The following is a 25,366-nucleotide window of genomic DNA, read 5'->3' as shown; positions in this document are numbered from 1 at the left end:
GGGAGGCAGAGGTAGACAGACCTCTGTAAATTCAATGTGTGGTGGCATACACCTTTAATCCCTGCATTGGGAGGCAGAGATAGGCAGATCTCTGTGAGTTCAAGGATAGCCTGGTCTACAGAGTGAGTTTCAAGACAAAGATACACAGATACCCTGTCTCAAAAAGTCAAAAATTAAAAATAAAAGAAATAAAGTTTAAAATAAAGCTGCATAAAGATAGAAAACACACAGAGAATCTTGATACTATATGTTATTATGCTCTCTTTGAATTGCTTGAATGCTGAGGAAGGAGCAACAGCTGCTATAAGATATTTGATTATAAATGCTGTGGAATTAATCCCAGATAGGTATTTTGAAAATACCTTGACTTCAAAACTGAAGTCAAAAGGTATGTTACTTTGGAGCAGAGATTTTGCTTCTGTTTCCACATGAAATGAGAGGCTGTGAATTCATTCTGAATTAAGAAAAACAGATTTGATCAAGGAAGACCATCTGAGACAACTCCAGTAGGAACAGAGGACCCAAATGACTGAGTTCTACATCCAGAACAGATTCAAGACTGCTGTGTGAGATGATCAATCCTCACAGAATACTCCAGTCAGGACTTGATCATAACTCTAAATTTTCTTTAGGTCCTTATAAGATTATCATTGCCCCCAACCAACCAGAAGTAGCCTGGAATACTATGCCCACATTCCCAAAAAATGGACTATGGATATTTTCCTTTGTTTAAAAAAAAAAGGAAGGGGAAGAGGTGTGGGAGAATTGTCTGTATTCTGTCAATCACGTTTTAAATAAACGCTGATTGGCCAGGCAGGAAGTATAGGCATGTCAACCAGACAGGAAGTAGAGGCAGGGCGATGAGAACAGGATAATTCTGGGAAAGAGGAAGCCCATTCCTTCTACTGCTGCCCAGATCACTGAAGAAGCAGGATGTGATCTGTTCTGCAGAAAAAGGTACAGAGCCATGTGGCTAACATATACTAAAATAATGGGTTAATACAAGCTACAAGAGCTAATAAGAAGACTGAGCTAATAAGTCAATCAGTTTATAATCTAATGTAGACTCTCTGTGTGATTTTCTCTGGGATTAAATGACTGGGGGACCAGGTGGGACATCAACCCCAACAAGCCGGACCCAACATGTTACATTTCTGTTCTCTGAAAACATTTGAAATCTTTCACTTACTCCACAGTTATGTGTAGTCAGTAAAGCCTGGTGAATGCCAAGAGCCCACAAGCCAGACACGTGTGAGATTTAAGGGGAGGATTATTTCAAGTTTGTGTGTGGCATTATTGGTACCAAAAGAATGATAATGCCACACCTCATCTCCTGGTTGCCCCTGTGTAAGAGTAGACGGCCTCTAAGACAAAGCAAAGACTTGTCGCTGGTGTAGAAAACATGCTTCTATGGAAAATCCTCAAAGCTCAGGGGTTTCTTGATCACCCTTAGAACCTACTTTTGCCATTTGGCATTTGTCTTTGTGCTGACCTGCATGTTAATCTCTAGTGGGGGACGTTGGTGTCTGTGAACATAACTGCCTAATGAAAACACCGCCTTACCATGTTTGCCAAAGTGGGGCTTTCTCGTCATGAGACCTATTTATTAATTCTTCTTCCTTGTCAAATTTAAAGCTAGGACATGACTGTTGAATCCCAACACATTTAGGAGATGACTTGCTCCTAGTTAAAGCTGCTACACAGTCCACATAGCTGTTTCTAAATGTAGTTAGTTGCTCCAGGTCAGCGTTTGGCATTTGAAATGATCTTAAGCACACAGAAAGTAGGAGAAAAATGAGATTTAAAGTCTAGATTCTGAGTTAGGACACCAGTGAAAGGTAAGACTATCCCAGGCAATAAATCAAGACATTCCAATAGAAATATATGTGCAAATGAAAATAATTATGTTTCTCTGTGCTTTTATTCCCAGTATAATTCCAGTGAACTTGACCCAGTTAGAGATGAAAAAGAAACTGGAGACATACTTTGGATTTCAGTGATCCTCTGTAACGAAGCGGCAGCGTTCGTGTTCGGCGTCTGGTGGACGACATCTTCCTCAAGGGGCCCGAGCTGCAGGGACGAGAAAAAGCACACGGCGGAGCATGAGGACCTGACAGTGAGCTGCACAGACGCAGAGCAAGCGGGAAGCCTCATCCTCACAGCCTGCCCCAAGGACTGCTTGGCATTTCGCTGACATCAGGCACCCAAGTGTAGTCAGTCATATTTTGTGTCCATGTAATCAAATCCCAAGGAGCTTTTCTATTGGTCACAAGATTAATGTACGAAGGCCCCGAAGCAGGTGCACATCTGTGTGTCAGTCATTTAAAATCTGAGTTATTTGTGTACCTTTTGTGGGCCTCTCTCAAATGGAACTCCCTCACGAGGGGATGCACAGCTGGGGCCAGTGAACAAACTCAGAGAGAGCGTGGGGAAGGAAGAGTGGACAGTCTACTGTCTGTGTCTCCTCAGTGTTCTGACATTTAGTCATCTTAAATATTAAACACTTCCTGGTGGAAAGTCATCAGACGTTTGTTCTTACTCTTGGAATAGAGCAGAAGGAAAAAATGTATTAAAGAAGCCAGAGGTAAAAGAACAACACGGCCCCATTTAACATCCACTGTATTTAAAACTGTGATCATGTCAGCCTCAGGCTTGCAATAAATTCCTCCCGTGCAAATCTATCATGATCTTCTGGAATTACACTGATTTTTCATGGAGGAATTCAGCGAACATTGTGGGAAATGCTGCAGAGATTCCGATAATTATGGATTATCTCTGTTAGAAACAAGTCTGGTGGCACAGACCCTAGACACATGGGTGACGGGCATTCTGCGGGGTACGGTAGTGGCAAAGAAAATAACCATCTAGTTTTGGGAACACAGCAAACAAGCAACAACGGTTGGGAGACAATGAACCCTAAACACGCTGTTTTCCTGGAAAACTTCAAGTTAATAACCTCAACTAAGAAGTAGTGGTTAAACAGAGTGGTGTGGCCGGGAACTGCTGTCAGCAGGCAGACCAAAGCACACTCTCATCCGAATTTCTTCAGCTGGAGGAAAAGCTAAGAAAAAAAACCACTCAGGGATTATAAATTTCCACAGCATATGTGAGTGAATCTCACCCCCAGGGTCTCTTGGAGTTGATTATTCTGTACTTCAATCATGGGATCGAGAATAATAGCACCTTTCTTCCAGATGCCACAGGATAGCCGAGTAGCTTGGGGATATTTATACATGAGCAAATTCACTAAATATAACTTTGTAGAGTGTTTTTCTTAGCTGCCAAAGAAAAAGCTTTAAAACATCAAAAGGTCTGTGTGCACCACAATTTAGCAGGAGAAACACCACTGCACCCAAGTCCATGTCAGTGAAAGGCTGTGGAAGCTTAAACGCATACATTTGGTTAAAATCATTTTTTTTAAAATCAGTACTTCAGATTGTATCTTTAAGAATATGTCATCCTGCTCACAACCCTCATCTCAGAGGCAGTACCGAACCATAAGCCGAGGTTTCTTGGGAAATGTTTACTGAAGAGTCAGACAGGGTCGAGTGAACCACTCTGCTCATACACAAACATCCCTCCCATTCACGTCTTTCTCAGGACCTAGAGAGAAATAATTTTTAATAGCAATAAAATGTTTTGATACGTCATTTTATATTAGAACTTATGCACAAGATTGGTACAATCCATTTTTTCAAAAACCTTCCTTGGGACTTCAGATTTAAAAGAAAAAAATGCTGACAAACTTAATGGTGTTGGATGCTGGAGAGAAAACTAGACACAGAGCACACATGCAAAAGCCCCAATTTTGCAACTGGAGCTCACTGAGGTCTGTGGGCTTGTTTTTAAGTCCTGGGTAATATAGAAAGTATATGTGGTTCAGCGTGTTGAGTATGAAAACACAAACACTTCTAAACCCACAATTTAGAGTTTTCAGTAGGATGGATAAAGTTGTGCCTACTTATAAAAGCAACTCAGAGAATTAAGGAAATTAAATTGATCATTTAAGCCTCTCAAACCATTTCCCTGAATGTCATTTGAGGGTTTAACCTTCTGTAAATTGCCCCAATTTGTTTCATTTTGAGTGTGTACACACAGACAGGGCTGGATTCAGAGCGTTCTCAATGTGGGCTCTTTATATTTCATCGAGCAGCAGTTCAGAGAAGGCCGTGGGCAGTAGTCTCTCCACTGGCAAGGACACAAGCAGTGTTTACAGGCTGTTTTCCTAAAATTAAAAACTTGTATGCAGGGACCACAGAATTCAGGTGTATGTTTTCCTTCTCTTTCTTTCTTTCTTTCTTTCCTTTTTCTCTTTCTTTTTCTTTCATTTTGTGTTTTCTTTAGAGAATTTGTTGACTTAATCACTAGGAATTATGGGCAATAAAACCATCTGATTGAAGCATCCACTTGATAAATATTTATGAGTACTGGTCATTATTAGTACTCTAATAACTAAGTAATGAAATAATACTAAGCAAACAGTCGTTGTCATTAATTTTGGAGCAAACATGATAATACATAGGTGTTTAGTTTGGCCAAAAAGATGTAGTAAAACATTGGCTATTGACACCAGTCAGAAGTGCTAAGAAGTCTAAGCAAACAGGCCAGTGAGATACGGTAGGTCCAGAAGTTAGAAGTCTTACAGGCCCATCACGCTGTCTGCCGCGCAACTCCATCAAATAAAGATTATTTCACGAAGTTATTAAGATAAATCATACAATTTAAATACAGCCTATGGACACACAAAGCTAGTGAATGATCATTCTTTTCTACATGTAAAATATAATCACAACCATTCTTTATGTAGATTTCAGCTCAGTCATAGAGAAACCTATTCTCTATATCTCTTACATAAAATTGAGCTATTGTATGGGCAGAATTCAGATGCTTGCTCAGTCTCATCTGTCCTGTCTTCCAAGGTCCACAGCTGTTGGAAAACACTAGCTAGAGGTAATTAACTTGTGGAAGAGGGAGGCTTAGGGGCTGTGAATTGGAAAGGGGGTGGGGAAAGTTTGAGGGAACATGGGAAGGTTGGAGAGAGGATGAGGGGAATGACACAATTATATTTTAATTAAAAGTAAATTAATAAAAAATAAAATTTGAAATATTTTAAAAGTAATAGCATGAACAAAGATAGAAGGAGATACAGGTGGACACTTATTAATGTGTCCAGAAGTACTTAAAGTTCTAACGCTCAGGTTCAACCAGAATTATTCTGGGTATCTGGTATATTTTATGATATGGTTGTAAATTATTTATGTGTGTTTATTTATTATCAGATAATTTATTGATTTTTTTAAAGACCCAGTCTCAATAAAACTCAGACTGACAATGGATTCATGATTCTTCTACACTGCCTCCCAGCGATTGGCAGTATGGGCACATGCCACCACACGCAGATGTCGATTTGTTTTAAAAAGCTTTTGGAGATAGTTTTAACTTTCAGAGACTTCTAAAGATCATTCAGAATTCTCATAATATGGAAGGACTCGTTCAGATTTTCCTCATGTTCATGCAGCTATGTAACATCTGTATATACTTCAACAAGGACTCGTCCAGGTTCTCCTCATGTTCATGTAGCTACGTAACATCCGCATATTCTTCAACTTTATTCCCTACGCTAGTCTTGATAGAAAGACCTACCATTGGTTTTCACCAAGTTTTCCAATGAATTTTAAATTTTCACAAATGTTAGTTGAATTTAGTTGAGTTGACCGTTAATCTTGTTAAACTTAAGTAGTAAACATGCTTTAATGAAAATAACGTAGTGGATTCACTGCACACGCAGGCACGTGTAATTGGTAAGATGCTCCTTGTCACCTACAGCCTGCAGAGCCCTCTTGCTGGCTCATTCCCACATTAGACTCTTGAGAGGAAGAGCAAGAATCCTGGACACTCTTGACGTCAGAGAAAGGAAATTATATTCCACCACTGAAGGAGAACTTGAAAAAAGTCCATATCTACTAAATAGAGTATAATTGTGAATAAACTGTAGTAGTCTCCTAAAAATTCTCTTTCATGAAATATAAAGCCATAAAGTGTGATAAGTGAATGGACTATAGCTGTGTACAATGACAGAGAAGACTCTCACAAACAAAGTGTTTAGAAAAAAGACATTATATACAAAATATTATATATGGATATATAATATTGCATCTTTATAAAGTTTACAAGTGGGAAAATTGGAACATGGTGTCAGAAATCGGAAAATGAGTTACTTTCAGAAAGGAGCCAAGCAGTAACTTAGATTCTCTTGATGCGACTCAAGGTTAGACATATGATGTCCTTGTGATGCTTATTGGATTGTGCACATTTGTGCATATTTCTGCATGAGTATTATTAGAGTTTATACTTAAAAACAACTTTGGAAACACTGACATTTCCTTCGCATACTTAATAATGGGAACGATCCCTGACTCAGGCAAGCAGGGACACAGACTGGGCCTTCAGACTGTGCGTGTTCCACACGTGGTGATGCCCTAGAAATCACGGGAGAGCACCTTGCTGCAACAACGCTGTGTTCTCAGACATGGACCATAAGTTCTCTGGCAGAGAACACTGAAAGTCTGACTACAGCATTCAGACAACTCAGATGTGGTCCAAAAAGTGTTCAGCTGTAAGGATCAAAGGGATTCTGGGAGAATACGATGGCCAAGACCAGGAGAGTAGACACGGGGTACTCACTTGACCTTCTGTGTTGATGAACTATTTATTATCAATTCCCCTGCGAGAAGGGATTGATACTTAAAACCCTACTCTCATCTAAATAATTGCTCAGGAATGACTGCAATTAGTTGTATATGTTTAATTTGATTGCATAAGCAAGTCTGGTTATAATTTTATCCATACTGAGAATCATGAGTCAGTCATTCTTAAAACAGCCATTGCTGTTGGTTTGAAGCCACTAATGTTCTTCACCGAGTAGGCTCGGAGGGGCTGAAATCAGAGTGGACTGGGGTGACCACTAAGTCACTAGGCTGAAGTTCTGGCTGCTAACACTCGTCTCTCATCTCCAGTGGAGGATGAAGGACGGTATCAGCACAGCCCTAAAGAGGCTTCTCTGAACAGCAGCAGGTCCAACTGGTCTTGTGGGAGGGATTGGAGGACAAGGCAGAAGTTGTGTTCGTCAGTTCTTGATACCAGGAATATTCTTCCCCACAACAGGAAGCTACAGTGGACCCAACTAACATTAGTGGTGGCTGATTTTCATGTTTCCATTTCTCATTTTTGATTTATGTATTTCAATTTTTAAAGGTTTTGTTATGTAACCCAGGCTAGTCTCAAACCTATGGTAATTCTCTTCCCCCTGTTTCTTGATCACAGAGTTTATAGTCACTGGGCACAGTATATGGCTTTCTTTTAGTTTCATTGAAAAGATTTACACCAAGATTTTCTTTCCCCTCTCGTATCAGTGATATCCTAGTAGCTTTCATGATGGAGAGGTTTCATTTGGCGGGTGGCGCAATCTGAGGGGTAATGGCCTGTTTCAACCTGCCACTGAGCTCAGGGTGGGTGCAGCTACCCACAGCTGGTTTCCGGGATCCTCCAGCAGACAGCTGTGGCAGCACAGAGGAGGCAGAGCTGCTCCTGGTGAGATGCTTTCCGCAGCAGCTGAGCGTCTACCGCCCCTAAGCCTCACACCAGTGGTTTCTTCTGTTGATCTTTCTGCTGTGATTGTCCTCTTACTCCAAAGAGTGGGCGTATTCGTTAGAAACTCCCACGTTCTTCATAGAAATCCAGTTCATGATGATGTTCTCTTTCACTTGCCCAGATGTATCGCCTGCTTTACTCCTCTGACTCTTAGACTCAAGTTTTCCTTAGACTCTTCAATATCAGAAACAAAGCAAGAGTATCCAGCCAGAGTCTTTGGAAATTCCAAGGAGCCTCACTGTCCTCATTTATGGTTCCTATTATATAATGTATCTTTATGTTTCCTATTATATAATGTATCTTCTCTTTAGATACTAACTTGTCAAAGTCTTACTTTGTACCCAACATCAAGGTTAAGTGCTATTTCTCTGTAAAATACTCTAGCATTCCTAGAGATAAAATAAATATCCTCCAGCTGGGCGGTGGTAACGCAGGCCTTTAATCCCAGCACTCAGGAGGCAGAGGCAGGTGGATCTCTGTGAGTTCGAGGCCAGCCTGGTCTACAGAGGGAGTTCCAGGACAGGCTCCAAAGCTACAGAGAAACCCTGTCTTGAAAAACCAACCAGCGAAGATAGATAAATATCCCCGCATTGCACCCGTAGGATCTTTGACAAGGTCACCATTACTTGCTTGCATTAGAAACTTTCCTCACACAATAGATACCCAATAAATGGCAACATTAGATAAAAGCATTCCATGATGTTTGGTTCTTTATTAAAAAGAAATGATTTCTTTCTTTTTTTTGGTAACTATAATCCACGATGTGTTCAAACTCACAACCCATATTTCTTTTAACTCTGTCTTAACAACCTGGACAGAGATAGTTGAGATGATTTGCACAGTTTTGAGTTATCTGATCATGAAGCGTTTCCTGAAGCAGATGCTTCTCCTTCTCATACTCATCTCTGAATATAAGAAACGGTCTCCCAGGCCATATCTATACTGGAAAGAATATTCAGATAATATTTTTACAAAACAATTTTATTCCCTTTAGATACCCCACAAAACTGCTTTTGGAATACAGGCAGGTATCAAACTCTTTAAGAAGGCCACAGAGGAAAATGTCATTCTGGCATAGCATACGCTCTCTCTCCTCCTCTACTCATGAATCGTAACTACTTAGGATCTTGCAAGCATTCCCAGATTCACACCAATTCCCCAGTGGACTCAGCCTCAGTCATACATAATCTAAAAGATGAAAAAGATAGCAAAACAATGTCTCTATGTAAAATCCAATGCAAACACTCCCCGTCCCCCTAAGTGAGCAACTTGGACAATAATCTCTCAAGGGTTCACCTCAGGGATAGTTGTCAACACCCTCCAGGAATTAGTTAAAGAGGTTATTTTTTTTTTATCCAGCATCTTTAGAGCATAAAACCATCTTTAAAAACAAAGGCAATCTCCATATTCAGCCACTGTCTGTGAAACCCCAGACAAAGAAAAAGCCGCTGAGTGTATTTTAGAAGACAATAGTAATTTTTTTAAGAAGCTTGAGAAAAGGAAACACAGAGGGAGTGGGGTGAAAAGAAGGAAGGATGGAAGGGAGTGAGAAAGGAAGGGAGGAATCAGAAAGAAAGATAAAAGGAGAAAAAGGAAAGAAACCAGAAATCAAGCATTACTGAGTAAGAACAGTCTGTGAAAATATGGGTTTAGTTTTCAAAAATTCTCCTGTCTTTCTATCAAGCTTGAGCCCATTGTTCATGCCCGTTTCGTCTGTGACCTTTGCCAGCTCACGGGTGCAGCTCGAAGCTTCTACTCCCGCGCCCTCTTCACTCTCCAGAAAGCTTGTTTCCAGATTGGATTCCGTAGGGACGGGAAAGGCCTACAGCTTTTCTCACCTCTAAAGCAGATTTCTTTCAGAGGAAGCAAACTGAGGTGCTTTTAATTGGCTTTGCAGAACAGTAGTTGAACAGGGCCTTAAGGAAACTGTGTTTTCTAGGCAGCGCCAACACAAAGGACCAGAATGAAAGTCTTCCAGGGACTTCATGTGCATTCCTGCCGCTAAATCTTAAAACGATGTGACAGTTCACAGAACTCTACCTGACCCTTTTCCAATCAATCTCGTGAGTTTTCTCATTTTAGATATTTAATTCCTCAAACTCCAAGTTGGAGTTTTTAAGGGCTTCAGTGAAAATGTTAAAAAATATTCATCATAATATGATTTGACGGATAAACCCCAGTTCCATACTTGGCCAAGAATAAATTAAAAATAAAAAACTTTTAGTATGATTTCAAAAAAAACTCGGCTCCTCCTGGAATTTCCGGTACCATATTTGCACATATTTCTTGAAAAGAACAGCTAGGTGTTTTGCTCAGTAGCTCATTCCCGTGCTGGGAGTGTTTGAAAAGAAGAGAATGCCTGTGTGAGGTGCAAAGGTTTAGATAGCATTTTTTAAAAGAATAGTCTTTGGTACCCATCTATGTGTCTGCAAGAGAAATGAAACCAGTGCCTCCTGATGATCCAACAGTTCCTTGGGGTTGTGAAATTTGTATTATTTTGCCGATGATAAGTTAGAAGCAGCAGCAGCATTTTGCTGTATTGACAAGGCTCAGCCAAGAACAACAAGAAAAAGAAATGACATTGAAAAAAAACCTGGCAAAATGTTTATAAATTCTAATCCTCTACACATGAATAAATACATCTGACGAAGTGCAGAGTCCCTGGCAGAGCCCTCTTGACCTTTCTAATTTGAGCTCAATCGTACCTCGCGGTCGGGAAGCTCGTTGGTGCTGTCAGTGTTTGAAGCTTCAGCTTCACCACATTTTGTTATTTGTAAAAGTGAAATCCCAGGTAATAAGTCATAATTGCTCTATTAATCACTCGTGGGGGGGTGGAGGGAAATTGGGATTTTTAAATTGCAGTAATTGGTATCTGAACGACGTCGTTTTTATTTTCTTATCCAGAGATTACCACATAAAACTGCTGTGGAAATTACACATAGGTATTTTGGTTAAATGGTGAGGCACATGCAATATGCCTTATATATTATTTTTTTCTGCAGGAATGAAATTTAAAACTTCAATGTAGTCACAGTGACCTTTGACCTGGAAAATACCCCAAGCCAGGCATTGGATTATAAATTATATTGTCAATGAAAGTGAGAACTCTTTGTTTCTCGAGTTGTTTCAAGTATTACACATTCATTTCCTCTTTCTACATGAATTATAATGTACAGCACACTTGGATTTTTCTTCCACTTTTCATTTTAAAAAATCCCCTTCTCTCTTTGCTTTGTTCTTTTTGGTGTAGATAGATCTGCTGCAACAAAATTTACCTTTCAGTGCTCAGTTTACCAGCTACATCTGTCACTCCTAGGACATCCTGTAGGGAATCTATAACCCTGTCTACATCCCTAGAATCTTTAATAGGAAAAACTAAACTCCCCTTTCTGTAGAGCGGGATAAACAAATTTTAGATTTTGCTTATGCAATTGAAGATGGCCAACAGAAGGAGGCAAGATGTTGGTTAGACTATTAAATTGCAAGATAAAACTTACTAAACGATATCCAGAGAATTAAAGTCAGTTACACAATCAATATCTCTCCCAAATAATTCTGGTTATTACTTCCTGAGCTTTATTAGTGGGCCATCTCTATACCCTGCAGACTGACTAAGATTGGCGAATCATGCTTTTATCCCCTAGGTCAGAACCTGGTGTTCCCTAAAATATAAGATCACTGGAAAGGTTAGCTACTTCACTGGGATGCTTTTGGGAAGTGAGAACTTGGCTGAGCACAGAGATTTCAATAGAAAAGGACTCATCTTAATGACCGCACTGAAAGTGAGGCTCTGAGTCTATAGGTGCCTTCCATGAAGCTGGAAAGGCGTCTGCCTGGGCTGTCGGGTAATGCTTCTGTCTAGGCGGACAATCTGTGAAGCCGCAATGCACAGCTCATCCTGACTTTCTGGTGCAAACCACCGTTCTGCTTAACAAAAACACTCTCATAGCCTTTAAGCTTATAAAAGAGATTAAGAGCCATATACATTTGGTTCAAAAAACAAACGTTATCTGGTGGGCAAGCAGAGCCCGCTACAATCGATGCCCCCAACATACACCCAGCTTTTTGACCCTCCTTGGTTGCCTACCTCTAAATAACTCCACATTGTGTTTGACATCACTAGCCTACAGCAATCACAGAAAGACTATCTTTTCATCTCTGATACTGTGAATGATGTATGAACTGAAAGGCAGCCTATTATTGATGCTAATCATTAAGTTGTTACATTCTCCCTAAACTCCTCTCCAGGAGGCTGAAGTCGGCGCTCTGAGCACTGTCTAAAGTTGTACGACAGTGTTCGACACGGTCAGTGCTGCAATTCTCTTTAGAATTATAAGTGTACTTATTCAATAAATATGGCAAATAATCATGTGGTGTGACTTCAGACTCATGATCACAACAGCAGCACGAGTTCTGCATTCAGCGTACAGAAGAAAAAGTAACTTCCCATGAATATACACATAATATCCTAAGGTTTTGTTTAAAAAAAATCGCGAAAGGTAGATTTCAAGAACTATTTCATGAATAAGAAGAGTTACATTTCCAGTTCAAGTTCACAATAGAAAGGTAAAATTCTCCCCCAAACTAAAAAAGGAAACCAAAAACCAATTCATTAACCTGCCATATATTCACTATAAAAACCTAAGTACCTCATCACTCTAGGAAGAGAAGACATGATGGCAACCTTAGGAAAAAAAATTTTCAAATGATGAAAAAAAAAAAGCCTAAGATTATTTGAAAATGGCTTTGTTTTTCTGACAGTAACCCTACAGGGAATCTCAAAAACTTTTAAAAGCTTAGTTTCACATTAAATGATTTAGTGCTCGTTTGACTGGGTCAGTAGACAAAACATTCTTCTTTCCAAGGGTTTTCACTGCTCAGCATTTGACTGTCTAATAATCTGATTGGCAGGAACGCTGTGTGGACACACTACCAGGGAAGACACCACATCATGTCACTCCGAAGCACAGAAACTTCTGGTGCCTACGTCGTTCATGGTGAAAGCTACGTAGAACGTTCTTTCTTAGGTTCACGATCAACTTTAAAACACACTTGCATGCGTCCTCCTCCTCTTACACATGACCTGTACTTTGGTTCTTACCTCATTTCCTAGAAGGGCGTTTATGCAGGCTTCAGACGCATCACAGATGGCTGTCAGATCGTGGCCTCCTTCTAGAGCCAAGGCCACACGTCCATCGGCCAGTGTCATCAGCTGCTTTGTCAAGTGACCAAAGCCTACCACAGAAAAGAGAACATTTTAAAGCATTAAATGAAGGAAAAGTAGGCGCAGGTAACAGTGGTTGAGGGTTTACTCTGTCAGGGTTCCTGTTCAGCATTCTCAGCACTTTCTAGTGTACTTCATGTAATGCCCATCTTATTTTCTCAGTGTTACAGACAAGGGCGTGAAAGCCCAAGATCCTACAGATAAGAACTATCACAAGGTTTGTGTTCTTCACCTGTCTCTTCGCCCAGCAGGGTGTGTAACCATCTGGTGACAACTTGAAGAAGGTCTGAAAGCAAACCAGTTGTAAAGTGCTTGGCTAGAATGTATGACTACATTCCCTTCCCCAGAGATGTGCATGCATATGTGCACACATGCGCATGCACGCGCACACACACAGATCATGTTAACAAGGTTGCTCATCCCATTTGTTTGTCACATGCTTCTTGTCTCCCTCATTAATTGTTATTATAAAAGGAAAGTAAACTTGACTATTACACATGGTTCAATTTTTACAGTCTTTTGCTATAAAATATTTGATAAATGCAAATATATAAAAAACATCTATTCATTAATAGGCCACGATTGAACTGACAACAACTTCACTTGCTTCTCAAGGAAAACAGTGCTGGCCCTTCTGTCGGAAGCCTGTAGCGTCCAGTAGCGTCGGCTCCCTCCATGTAGGAATGAGGAGTCTGAGTTCGCTTTTTAAATTCTATTGTTTTTCTTTGTTTAATTGCTTCCCTTCAACCCTTACAAAAGCAGATTCATATGTATGCAGCTTGCTCTCCTCGCCTCGTGAATCTTGCTTTCTCTACTCTGTGCACGCATGAAGCTACAACTCTTTGCTATCTAGTAGGCAATCTCATCTCTACAGAATTTCTTGCCGAGTTTTCTATCTATTATATTCGGTGGTATTGTTACAAAACCTTTAGTGTTTTCTTTTTCATTACTGTTATTGTTGCAACCAACGTTGCCAAGATTATCTTATGAAGGTCTTCTGTTGCACATATGTAAGAATGGAATGAAGTTGTGAGTTAAAACCCATTAAGTAATGCCAGATTTCTTCCAAAGGTCCATCAGTAGCCCTCACACTTAAAAGCAATGCCCACGGGGCTTCCAATTCTGTTCTGCTATACCCTTACCAGCCTGTGGTGGGATTTGCTGAGCAGGTGGATGAATAGTGTCTTGTTATGATGGTTTCATTATGTGTAAGAGAGGAGCTTTCCCTTTCTAGTTTGAGTTGAAGTTCCTATTTAAATAGTTGTAGAATTTGGTTTCATTTTTCCTCTACATGGACTGGGTTTTTTCCCCTAACATTTGGGAACATTGTGAATTAGAAGGCATCCATGAGCATTTCTGTCACGAAGCCATCTTTGCACATGTGACATAAAATAAACTTTCTTCTGGTGCATTATTTTTCTGTTTGAGTCCAATTCGTCTCACCGATATTTTCTTAGGGTGTTTTGATCTACGTTCACAAATAGGGTTAGTCTTTAATTTTCCGTTCTCGTGTTGCTTATGATTGTGGTGTAGCTAGAGAGCCCTGTCTTGTTATCTGGTCTAGAATGTTGGATAAATATTTCTTCTAATGTAATTTAGGCTTCGACTTGTCTCTGATGAAGGTTTTTGACTATTGATTCAATTTTTTGAAGGATTATAGGACTATTTGTGCTATTTCTTCCTCATTTATATTTTTCTATGAATTCATTCTATCATTTACATTCTCAAATATTTTGAAAAATTTTGCATTTCTATCTTTTATAATTTCCAACTCCAATGAGATGTATGTAAACTTTGCCACCAATATCTCCTAAATTCTTTCATATTTTCAACTTAGATTTTTGAGCAATATTTTCTCTTTTTACATAGATTTTTTTCCTTCAGAACTATCTTTCAAACTTCTTCTTTCAGAAATTTCCAACTTGATGTTTAGAACCATTATTAATTTTGAGAGATTATGTTGTTTAATTGCAGCATTTCTATTTGTTTATATTTCATAATTTCCCAGTTATTTTTATAGATTCCTGTTCTGTGCTTGTGTCTTCTATGCATTCATTGTATTTCCTTCAGCATGTTTTACTTGCTGCATCTTGTATTTAAATTCTTTCATATTAGTTGGCTCTTCCTTTTTTTGTCTTGATTCATCTCCACAGTTTATTTTAGTTTCCTAGTTCTATTTTGTTTTCTTTTGCTTTTATTTTTTGTCTATCAAGCTCATACACAGTTTATATATGAGAAATCTTTGCAGCCTGGTGTGAGAGACCAAGTGTCTGTGACCACATTCCCACTCTCCTCAGGTCGATATGATGGCATCCTAACTGCCGAGGGGATGGTATCCACAGGTGGCCTTTTGGTGATTAGGTGATAATCTCATGAATGAGCTTAGAGCCTTAAAAAAAAAAACCAGGAATGCCAAAGAATACTCTAAACATTCGGGTTTTCCCCCTTCTGTTTGTTTTTCTGGCAAGGAGGCCACTAGAAGCTGTAAGTACAGAACCATTCTCTGAAACTAACCATGTTGGTGTTCCGCTACAGGTTTGACAACGGTGAGGAGAAAACTCAGTTGCTTTTATCCATTGTTCTATTATACTTTATCGTATCAAACTTAACAAAGACACCTTATTGAATGTAGTATCTGTCTTTCAAGCCCGGTAGAGTCTAGTTTAGTTTCTTCTGCTAAATGCTTAAAAAAACATCACCAAGGTCCATTCTACCATCTTGAATTCAAGGGATGATTTAGGATTTTGATTCTGCATGGTTATCATAAACATGGACCAGAAATTTGATCACATTCATGAGGAAGTTGCTTGACTTTTTTTCCCACCTCTTCGCTTTTTCTTTTTTTCTGGCTTTCTTTTCTCCTCTTGATAATAACAGACCAAATAGGCTGGCAACCTTTCAGCTGCAGCTTTTCTCTTTTGAGTCGGCCATCTGATGTTCTTGGTCTTCAGTCCCTCCCCATTATAGGATCACACTTTGACTGTTCAAACATCCAAGAAACAGTGTTCAGAAGATGAAGATTTTGGGACAAATACTAACTAACTAACTAACATCTCTAGTATTTGCTCCACTTCCTTCAGCTCCTCATATGTCATCAATAAACTTGGAGGTACATTTTTAATATTTACCTTAATGCTTTAAGATAGTTTAAAGTCAAAGTATTTGAAGAAAAACGCTCTTTCATGTTGCCAAATTGGAACATTCTTGTTCAATATTTTTTAAACTCATCATATCATACAAACCTGTCTACTTACAGGAATAATTGCATAGTAAATACATAAAAATAAAAGAATTGTTTCAACATGACTTTTGTTTTATGTTTTCTGAACTTACAGAGAGAATACTTAATTTTAAACCAAATACACTTTAATCATTACTAAATTATATCTATCAGAGTAGTTTGGAAGTTACAAAGAAATTGACCAGTAAGTATAAATTGTAGCCCATATTCCCTTCCTCTTCCTGTTACTAGCTTGCATTAGTATTTTACATTCTCTATAGTTTCTAAGTGAATAATAATGTATTATCATGAACTAAAGTCTACAGCCATGCTTCATGCTTTGTGTTTTACAAGTCTGTGGAGACTGATGAAGGCAGAATGCCACTATCCTGAAGATATCCAAGAATTGTGGCATCTGCCCTAAGAAGCCTGTTTGCTCGACCTCGTCAGCCCTTCTTTCTGCTCAGTTTTTGTTAATCAATGGTCTTCCCCCTCTTCAGTTTTGTCACCTACTTGGTGCTTTCACGAACTCAAAATCCTAGTTCATTTTATTACTCTTTCTAAATGAGAGCACACATGGTTCCTTGTCCTCTCACTGATGTAGCACACATCTGGAACACTTGTGCATGCCTGCACACGCCAAAGACTGACCCTGCAAGAATCAGTCTGAACACAGAAGTGCATGATCTAAAGACATGTCCGGCTGCTTTCCATCGAACACTTGCTTTTCTCTGTAGTGTTGCAGTCTCACACATGAAAAGAGATCCCTGAACTGTCGTTGGTAGAACAAAGCTAGAACCAATGGGATGCTCAAGTAGTAAGAACACAAACTTAAGCAAAGTGGCTTCTGTGAGAACAACAACAACAAAACATAATAAATAATATCATTTCACGTTCTGGAATGAACAGGAGCACTCACCCAATCAACAACCGTAGAGTTTTCAGTTGTGGTCTAACATTTGGTCTTTGCTATGACCCCTAAGTGACTTCCCCACAACTCCCCTAAAGTACTGTAAGGTCAGTTTAACCGCTTAACTACTATTTGGATGGAAGTCAAAACAGTCACCTTCTGCATGTCCTGTATTCTTATGTGATTGGGAAATCCTGCTTAACAGTACTTGGACAGCAAGCAACAACAGCTTCCCCACTGTCAGTCCCCTCACGCCTGTGGAGCTGTTGATTATTTCACACTGGCCTCTTCAGTCTGAGGCTGATGACAGTGAGCGCCAGTGTTACCCAGGGAGTAGGAACGGAGGAGAGATGCCCAGAAAACAAGAGATGCGAGGTGTTCAGAGGTGTCCTTCGCAACAGTCGGCATCCACAACATGGGGAAACATAGAATATCCCAGACAAGGTCACAAGTACTATTAAGTATTCTAAAGAGCTTCTTCTGTGACTTAATCAGGGCTATAGCGGCTGTTTTCATGATAGAATTTCTAATGTAAGCCCATGTACTATGCATTTCATACTGATTGCTCCTAGAAATTGAAAATGCAGTGATAAAAGTCTCAATTGCGTGCATTTCTCCAGCAAAGGCAGAGGAATCCTGGATTGATTCAAGCTTAGTTTTACCTTTGAGAATAAAAGAAATGTCTCATAAAATGCCAAATTTAGACTGGATAGTAAAAAGTCAGAGGGAATAGTGGAATGGGGCTAATCTTTGATCTCCGTCCAAATTCCTCCTCCTTCTACCTCCAGGCTTTGTTTCCATTCACGTGCTGCCCATGTGATCCCTGGAGTCAGAGATGGCGGCAGCTGAACTCGGGTGCTTACGTGTGCAGAAAACACCAAGTACAGCAAAGAAATGAAAGTGTTCCCTTCTGATTTCAGTCAGCAATTCAGGACGACGCTGCTTTTCTTTATTATCACAAGCTCTTCTGTGTTCATTCCTATGCACACGTATGAAGTGACAAAACGTCAGCTGAACCAATGAATGCCAAGACGTGACTTTTCAGGACAGGCGAACTTTAATAGAAGCTAGGCCTGGACATGTGTCTATGTATCTGACTGACTAGAGTCTAGGTAGCTAGTTTTAAAATCTATCAACCCAACTTTCATGTTATCGTATTACTTCTAGTTTCACAAACATCACAAAAGTTTTTCTCACTTTTCACAACCTCCAGAGTTAAAAACTCAGCCTCAAGGAAGAGAGAGTGCCCTGCGTGTGAGGTCTGGTGGGCTGAGTCCTCCAGAGAAGAAACCTGTTTGTGTGGCACAAGGCATAGAGGACTCCAGTAAGCACAGACCACAGAGACGGGTGGACTGGAGCTCCACACAGACCTGTAGTTTTGGAAGTGTGGATCCAGAGAGTGACAACCATGTGGACAGGCCCAGGTATTGATGCCAAATTACTGGAAACCACCATAGACAGGCCCCTGATACATCTAATTTCTACTGTTGAATTCAGCAAGAAACAGTGCAAGCGTGTGTGTGTGTGTGTGTGTGTGTGTGTGTGTGTGTGTGTGTTTGTGTTTTCCAAGACAGATTTGTCACCATTTCTTTTGAGGTTATCTTGTAGACTAAGGCATTAGTCAATACTTCCATGACTACAGTATTTTTTTTTAAAAAAAACTATACTATATGTTACACTATATCCCTAGACTGTATACATTATACACTGATAGACTACATGTATCGCGGTTGGTGCTTTTTTGGGAAAGAATTTACATGTATGAAATTACAAATGCCAGAGCGAAAGTACAACAAATCGGATCATTTCTCTTGATAACCAAACACAGCTGGCTTAGTTACTGTTCTCATCAGTGACAGAAGAGCTGACAAAATCGCACTAAAGCAAAGAAGGATTTCCTCTGGTTCGTGGTTCGGGGGGCACAACCATCACAGCATACAGGAGGGTGGTAGGAGTGGCTTACACAGGCAGCTGTTTATGTGTGTAGACTGTCAAGAAACAGGGAGTTCTTGCCACAAGACTAGCACACCTACAATCCTTCAGCTCTGCCCCCATTGCCCTATGACTGCCCACTACGGCCCATGTCCCAAAGGTTCCATAGCCTCCCCAGACAATGTCATACAGTGGGGCCAAGTATTCAGTGCATAGACTTGTGGGAAGCACTTCTCCCTTCATCTAGCAGCTGAACTGGAGCGCTGTAGAAATGCGGACAGGACTGCGCAGAGACTGGAGAAGCAGTTTCCATTTAAAATTCTGCTCAGTTCTGTTGATTTAGTAGAAGAAAATACATTTTTTTTTCTCCTTAAGAAGTATCCAATGAACTGTAAATAGGGAAAAAGTTTGAATTATCAATTTCAGGGAGATTTCCTGACATGCTGTGTGTCTTTGCTCTGCCAAGGAAGTCATTTTGTGTCAGCATTCTCAGGAGTTGAGAAAAGTTGCTTGGAATGGGAAGTTACTTTACAGATCTCAGAGATTAAACCCTATATACAGCATAGCTAAGTCATAGGTCACAAAACAAGTCATCTCTCCATCGGCACAGCCCCTACAGTCCATTCCCTGTAGATCATTTCAAATATGGTTAAAGTAATAAATTTCATTGTATGGCAATGTAAAACATGAAAAATATGCCATATGTTATTATATGTTATAAAATATTTGCCTCTCATTTAATAAATAAGTTAAATAACAACAGTTATAGAGTAACTTTATATAATAACAAACCCACGTTTCTGTCAACCAGTGAAAATCAATTCCACTTTTTTGTACTTCATTGTTGTTTATTTCAAAAATAAAAGAAAACCATGCTAGATTTTTTTAAACTTACATGCTAAAATGTCACTATAGTGAAAACATATCTCATATCTTCAATGTCGTTTTAAATGCATGAATATACCAGCCAATTATGTTTTTATGTATTTGTCATTATTGTTAAGTTTTATATCAGATTAAAAGGACATTTATATCATGTATAATAAAAATAGCCATTCTCTGGTGATTCCTGGGTTGCTGTGTGCTGTTAGGGATAGATTTCTATTATGATTAGTTTCCTTTCTTTAAAGTAGGGCATGGCACGGCTATAAAGGCTGAAGTATTTAGAGCAAAAAAAGAATGATGTACAATCAGCGTTTTCTCTCTCTCTCTCTTTCTCTCTCTCTCTCTTTCTCTTCTTTTTTTTGTGTTTTTGAAACAGGATTTCTCTGTGTAACAGTACTGGCTGTCCTGGAACTCTGTAGATCAGGCTGGCCTCAAACTCACAGAGATCTGCCTGCTTCTGCCTCCTGAGTGCTGGGATTAAGGGTGTGCGCCACCACTGCCTGCCAAAGGTCGTATTTTCTAAGCCTGATTATTTTTTTAAATATTTATTTATTTATTATGTATACAATATTCTGTCTCTGTGTGTATGCCTGCAGGCCAGAAGAGGGCACCAGACCTCTTTACAGATGGTTGTGAGCCACCATGTGGTTGCTGGGAATTGAACTCAGGACCTTTGGAAGAGCAGGCAATGCTCTTAACCTCTGAACCATCTCTCCAGCCCCTAAGCCTGATTCTTTAAGGATCTATGGTAACGCCTGTTGTAAACAACTCAGGTATTTTGGGGAGAACTCAGAGGTGTTTGAGAGCCTTCCCAAAAGCTTGTTTTTAATACGAAACGGCAAATGTTGCTTTAAGTCTCTATGAAAGTCAAACCTGAGGGAAATCAACCACGGAGCGAAGATGGAAATCTCTCCCAACCCGCAATTCAGCTTCCATTTCTATCCTGCTACCGTGTCATAACACAGATACAAGTTGAGAATCAAGCGAATACCAAGGAAACATATACCCTTGCTCTGACTGATTTGATGGATACAGAATAATGACACACCGTGAGCGTTTAGACAAGTCACCTCAAAGGACTTACAAGGCTTCAGTTTTGCCGACTTCCATCTCTGTTCATTGCAGGTCTTACTTAGGCATTGTTTTCTGTCTGTTTACAAAAGCATCAAGGAGGAAACCCAAACCACAAGTGTTACCACAGCTAACCTTCCCCCATGGCCCACATTGCCATTCATCAGAGGCACTGGAGGGAAAGTCAGCAGGAGTCAGGGGCTCCTGAAATATTTGCACCATTATCTTAGGATTCTTATTATTTCTCTGTGACTCTTTATTGCATGACTATATGACACAATATGCTTATTTATTAACAGATTGGTTTCATTTGGGGCCTAATGTTTGCAAAGACTTCATTGCATATTTCATATAGAAAAGATCAAAAGAAGTCAAATGATCTCACCCAAGTTTATTTGAAATTTAGCATTGCACATATGCACATTGCCATAATCTCTACAGTTTTACCCAGAAAAATTAGTGAGGAATGCTTCTATTGTGAAGTCTAATTATAAAATCTGTAGCCTTTGCCTGTTCCCCTTGGTCACTGAGTTCTCACGCTGCATCCGAGGGACGCAGTCACGCTGCCATGGAGAGAGGAGCAGGGCTGGCATGTGGCAGTCTCATGTCCTGTGAGGCTCTCCAGCAGGACTTCAAAGCGGAATCTGATTGTGCAGATGGGAGGAATGCCTGCCACAAAAATACCTTTTTAAGACGCATGGTGCTGTAATTCATATGGTAGGCACTTGTGATTCATTCCTGATGATGTTGGGATCATTTAACTCACAAAACCATTGTCGCTACCATAAAATCCTTTCATCTGTAGCCAAAAAGGTCCATTTCATGTAAATGAAAAAAATTTCATTAAAGTATCACCTTAATAATGGGTAAAGATATATTTTTTTCCTGGTTGTGTTTAAAATGCAAATCTATGGACATATTCTGAAGATTCATTTCATGTTAAGATCTTGACTTATTTGATGTCCCAGGACTCTTTCCAAGTTCATTGAAACCGGAAATCAATTTTAGAAGAAATATGGAGATTATTATCATTAAATCTTTCAGCTGACTAACTCCAAGCTGCCCTATAAATATTACATATGTTTTAAAGAAGGCATTTCAAATCCAGTAAAAGTCCTTTTACTCTTCTAGTCGGTGATGCTCGGGGAAGTAAACAAGTTTCCATTCTTAGTACCTTCGGAAAGAAAATGAGTATTTGCACCAGATTCTAAGCAAAGTCTGAAATAATGGAATATTTCACTGTTTTATTTCTGAACAATAAGATGAATACTTGCCTTCTCAAAAATAAGAATAGTGCGAAATCTTGACTGATATTTTTACTACACACCAACCCATCCATGATCTAAACAAGTCACTTGTCATGAACTGTCAGGCGCTGTCATTTGCTGTCATGAACTGTCATGAGCTGTCACGCATTGCCATGTGCTGTCATGCACTGTCATGCGCTGTCATGAGCTGTTAGATGCTGTCATGCACTGTCATGAGCTGTTATGCATTGCCATGTGAGGTCATGCACTGTCATATGCTGTCACGCACTGTCATGTGCTGTCATACGCTGTCGTGCGTTGTCATGAACTGTCATGCGCTGTCATATTTACTGAAGTCTTCACATAAACCTGATGTGCCAAATGGACACATGATGATACAAATTCTGCATAAACCTCAGTAATCTCACTCAAAGATATAACTAAGTCGTGTCTATTCTACTGCACAGGTTTGACTTGAGTGCGTAATCAAAAGACACTGAAAATCCTAAGCAGGCTCTACAGGGCGAAGCCTAAGAGTGTAGGACTCTGCTTTTGGAGTCTTTCTGTTTGGTTTCCAGCACTGCAGGTTTAGCTGGGGCCTCTGGAGTGCCGAGTGAGCATCCATCACTGACACACATTCATGGACCTGCTCTTCCAATGATGAGTTCTTAATTTTGTAATTTCAGATTTAGAAATCAAGATTACGTATAATCCAGTTTTTTTTTCATTTTAAGAGTGAGAAAGCTAGACACTAAAAGTCAGTTATGAGGGCAAGAAGTCAAGAGCAGAGCAAGAGTGGGGTCCAGATCCCCAGGGAGCTCATTTCACACCTTTCCTTGCCAACGACATTTATATTAATACTGGTCATGTTCCCGGATAAGACTTACATCTTGAAGATGGACTCTTCCTCCCTCTGCTCCCCCTCTGTGTGTGTGTGTGTGTGTGTGTGTGTGTGTGTATGTGTGTGCACATGCACACGCATGCTCTTATCTCTTCTTCTCCTCCTCCTTCTTCTTTGTTTACAAATTGTTGCTTTGTTGTGTTAAGTGTAAACAAACCAGAAGCACAGAATCATATGAATTCCATTTTCACCTAAATATGCAAGTGGAAAACCAATGAGGGGAAAAAATCCCTAGAGACCCTTCTTTTGGCACACTCCAATCGCAACTTGATTTGCCAATCGCTAGCTTTTACTGCTGTTTCCAATAATTGATCAAATACACGGGGTCTGTCTTTGCCTTGGTGTCTCTGTCCATAAGTGACCAAGTGACACCGAACAAAAGCAGATCATCTTAGGCAGAGGTGGTGGTGCCACTACAGCAGTTCAAACGGCTCGAATGGTCCCAGCAACTCCTGAGCTCCTCTCTAAGAATATCGATGGTGAGACTAGAGTTCTGGCTTCCAGGAACCGAAAAATATTAGTCTTGTCCATAGACAAATGTCAGTTGACATGGAGAAATATGAGTATCTCAAAATAAATGAAGCGACATAAGGCTTAATAGAGGATGTAAGTGCATACAGAAGACACTTGGAGGCAGTGTTCCATCTGTGAGCCTTTGCTTAAGCTTCCGTTTCTGACATAACAACAGTCACACCACTTGTTTCATCTGAGATGACACAAAGGACAAGCATCACTCAACCATGGTGGCAGGGCAGTATCGAGAGCTAGCATTGGTCGATTCAAGGCCATGGACCCATTCACGGTTTCAAAGCACTTCTAGATAAACAGGTGATACCTTCTAGATGGCATCACTCTCCTAATGTATTATCTTTCAGTAAATTTAGCTCTAAGATCACTCAGAACAGAACAGGATCACATGCTTTCCCTACCCAGAGAACAAAGTAGGGAATGCACCGATAAACTTGGCGAGCAGACGCCTGTGCTTCTAGATAGTCCTCTCTGAACATTATTTTGCAAAGATAAATCACCCACACCTGAGCAATATTCTCAAATTCAATGTGGAATTTGGTCAGGATGGGTGCTCAGTATAGGTTACTGACAGCCGCTTAATTGCAATGAGCTCATCCAAGCCCATACAATCCCATTTCTATGACACGAAACGGTAGGCAAGACCTGTGGAGTATCCCTAGTGATGCTGATCCTGTAGTACCCTTCCTTGGGGATATCATATATAAACAGCATGAATTGTTGATTCAGGGAATGGCAAATTGTTTTTCTGTTGAACTGGAAAGTACCAAAGAGCTCTCTGAGGCACTAGGATGCTGAAAAGAAGGGGACTCTAGCAACCCGACCATTTTAGCCAAAATCTCACTACCTAGCCACAGAAGAGGAATTTCAAGAGATTTGAAGCATAAAAATTCATAGAGAAGGATTTGAAAATTGAGGAAAACCTGTGGGATGAATGTCAGTGGCTTCTAGACAGTATGAGGACCTCAGGTTGGTAATCCACCATGGTATGAGTTTTTCCCAGCAATCCAAGCTCAGAAGAGGAGTCTTCCCCAGGGCCTTCTAATTATACTCCAGCCTGGCTTGATGCCGAGTTTCTGAGACCCAGGGCTGAGGGCACACTTGAGTCTGTACAGACTCCTGACTGGAAGAACCTGGAGATAAGAATGTAAGCACTGAAATTTCCAAACCTCTCTCCCTACACCAGAGGCTAAGGAACACCAGACGCCCACTGTCCTTCATGAAGCTGGGACTACAGAGAAACGACAATAAAGGGAGCCAGAAGACCTAGTGACATGGATATATTTGTCCTGTACAAGTTCGTGGCCTTAGGATGACATTTCTTTCATTCAGTCTTAATGCTGACCCCATGAAGCAGCTACGAAAAACCCTGGATGTGGCTCTCTGTGAAGGAGCAAATAAAGAGTTGAGGGAGCATTTGGGAGTGTTCCTAATGTCACAGAAACGTAAAGGAGAATAGAGGACATCAAGCTTTCTGACTGTAGAGTCTAAGGTCTTCACTATTGGACAGACTTCCTCTTTAAAATGAAAAGTGCAAACGGACCCTAAATTCTTAAAAACACACACACACCATCATCATCATCATCATCATCATCATCATCATCATCATCATCATCATGTTGGAATAAGGTAGAGTAACCACTGCTGAAGCTGATCAACCCGTTGGCTCTGTGGAGGTGGACTGTTAGCAGAAAACACAGTTGTTAAGTTCTCTGTTGTGAAGAGATTCTGTGGAAAGCCATTGCCTGCTCACTTCCAGCTTCTCCATGTCCCTGAAGCAGGTCAATATCTATGGCTC

The 25,366-nt window shown here is 40.1% G+C and overlaps 1 protein-coding gene across 1 annotated transcript in view; it reads right to left on the bottom strand.

Moving 5' to 3' along the window:
• Positions 1–25,366, bottom strand: part of LOC146892441 (histone deacetylase 5-like) — a 157,823-nt gene that overhangs the window by 39,336 nt on the left and 93,121 nt on the right. The window contains exons 5-6 of the mRNA XM_087911834.1: positions 12,752–12,885; positions 1,986–2,070 (exon numbers count right to left, since the gene is read on the bottom strand). Coding sequence (XP_087767960.1) covers positions 1,986–2,070; positions 12,752–12,885 — 219 coding nt within the window. The remainder of the gene's footprint in view (positions 1–1,985; positions 2,071–12,751; positions 12,886–25,366) is intronic.

The sequence above is a fragment of the Myodes glareolus genome, chromosome 11, assembly GCF_982192425.1.
Source record: "Myodes glareolus chromosome 11, mMyoGla1.1, whole genome shotgun sequence".
Lineage (NCBI taxonomy): Eukaryota > Metazoa > Chordata > Mammalia > Rodentia > Cricetidae > Myodes > Myodes glareolus.
This window is presented reverse-complemented; position numbering and strand designations above follow the sequence as displayed.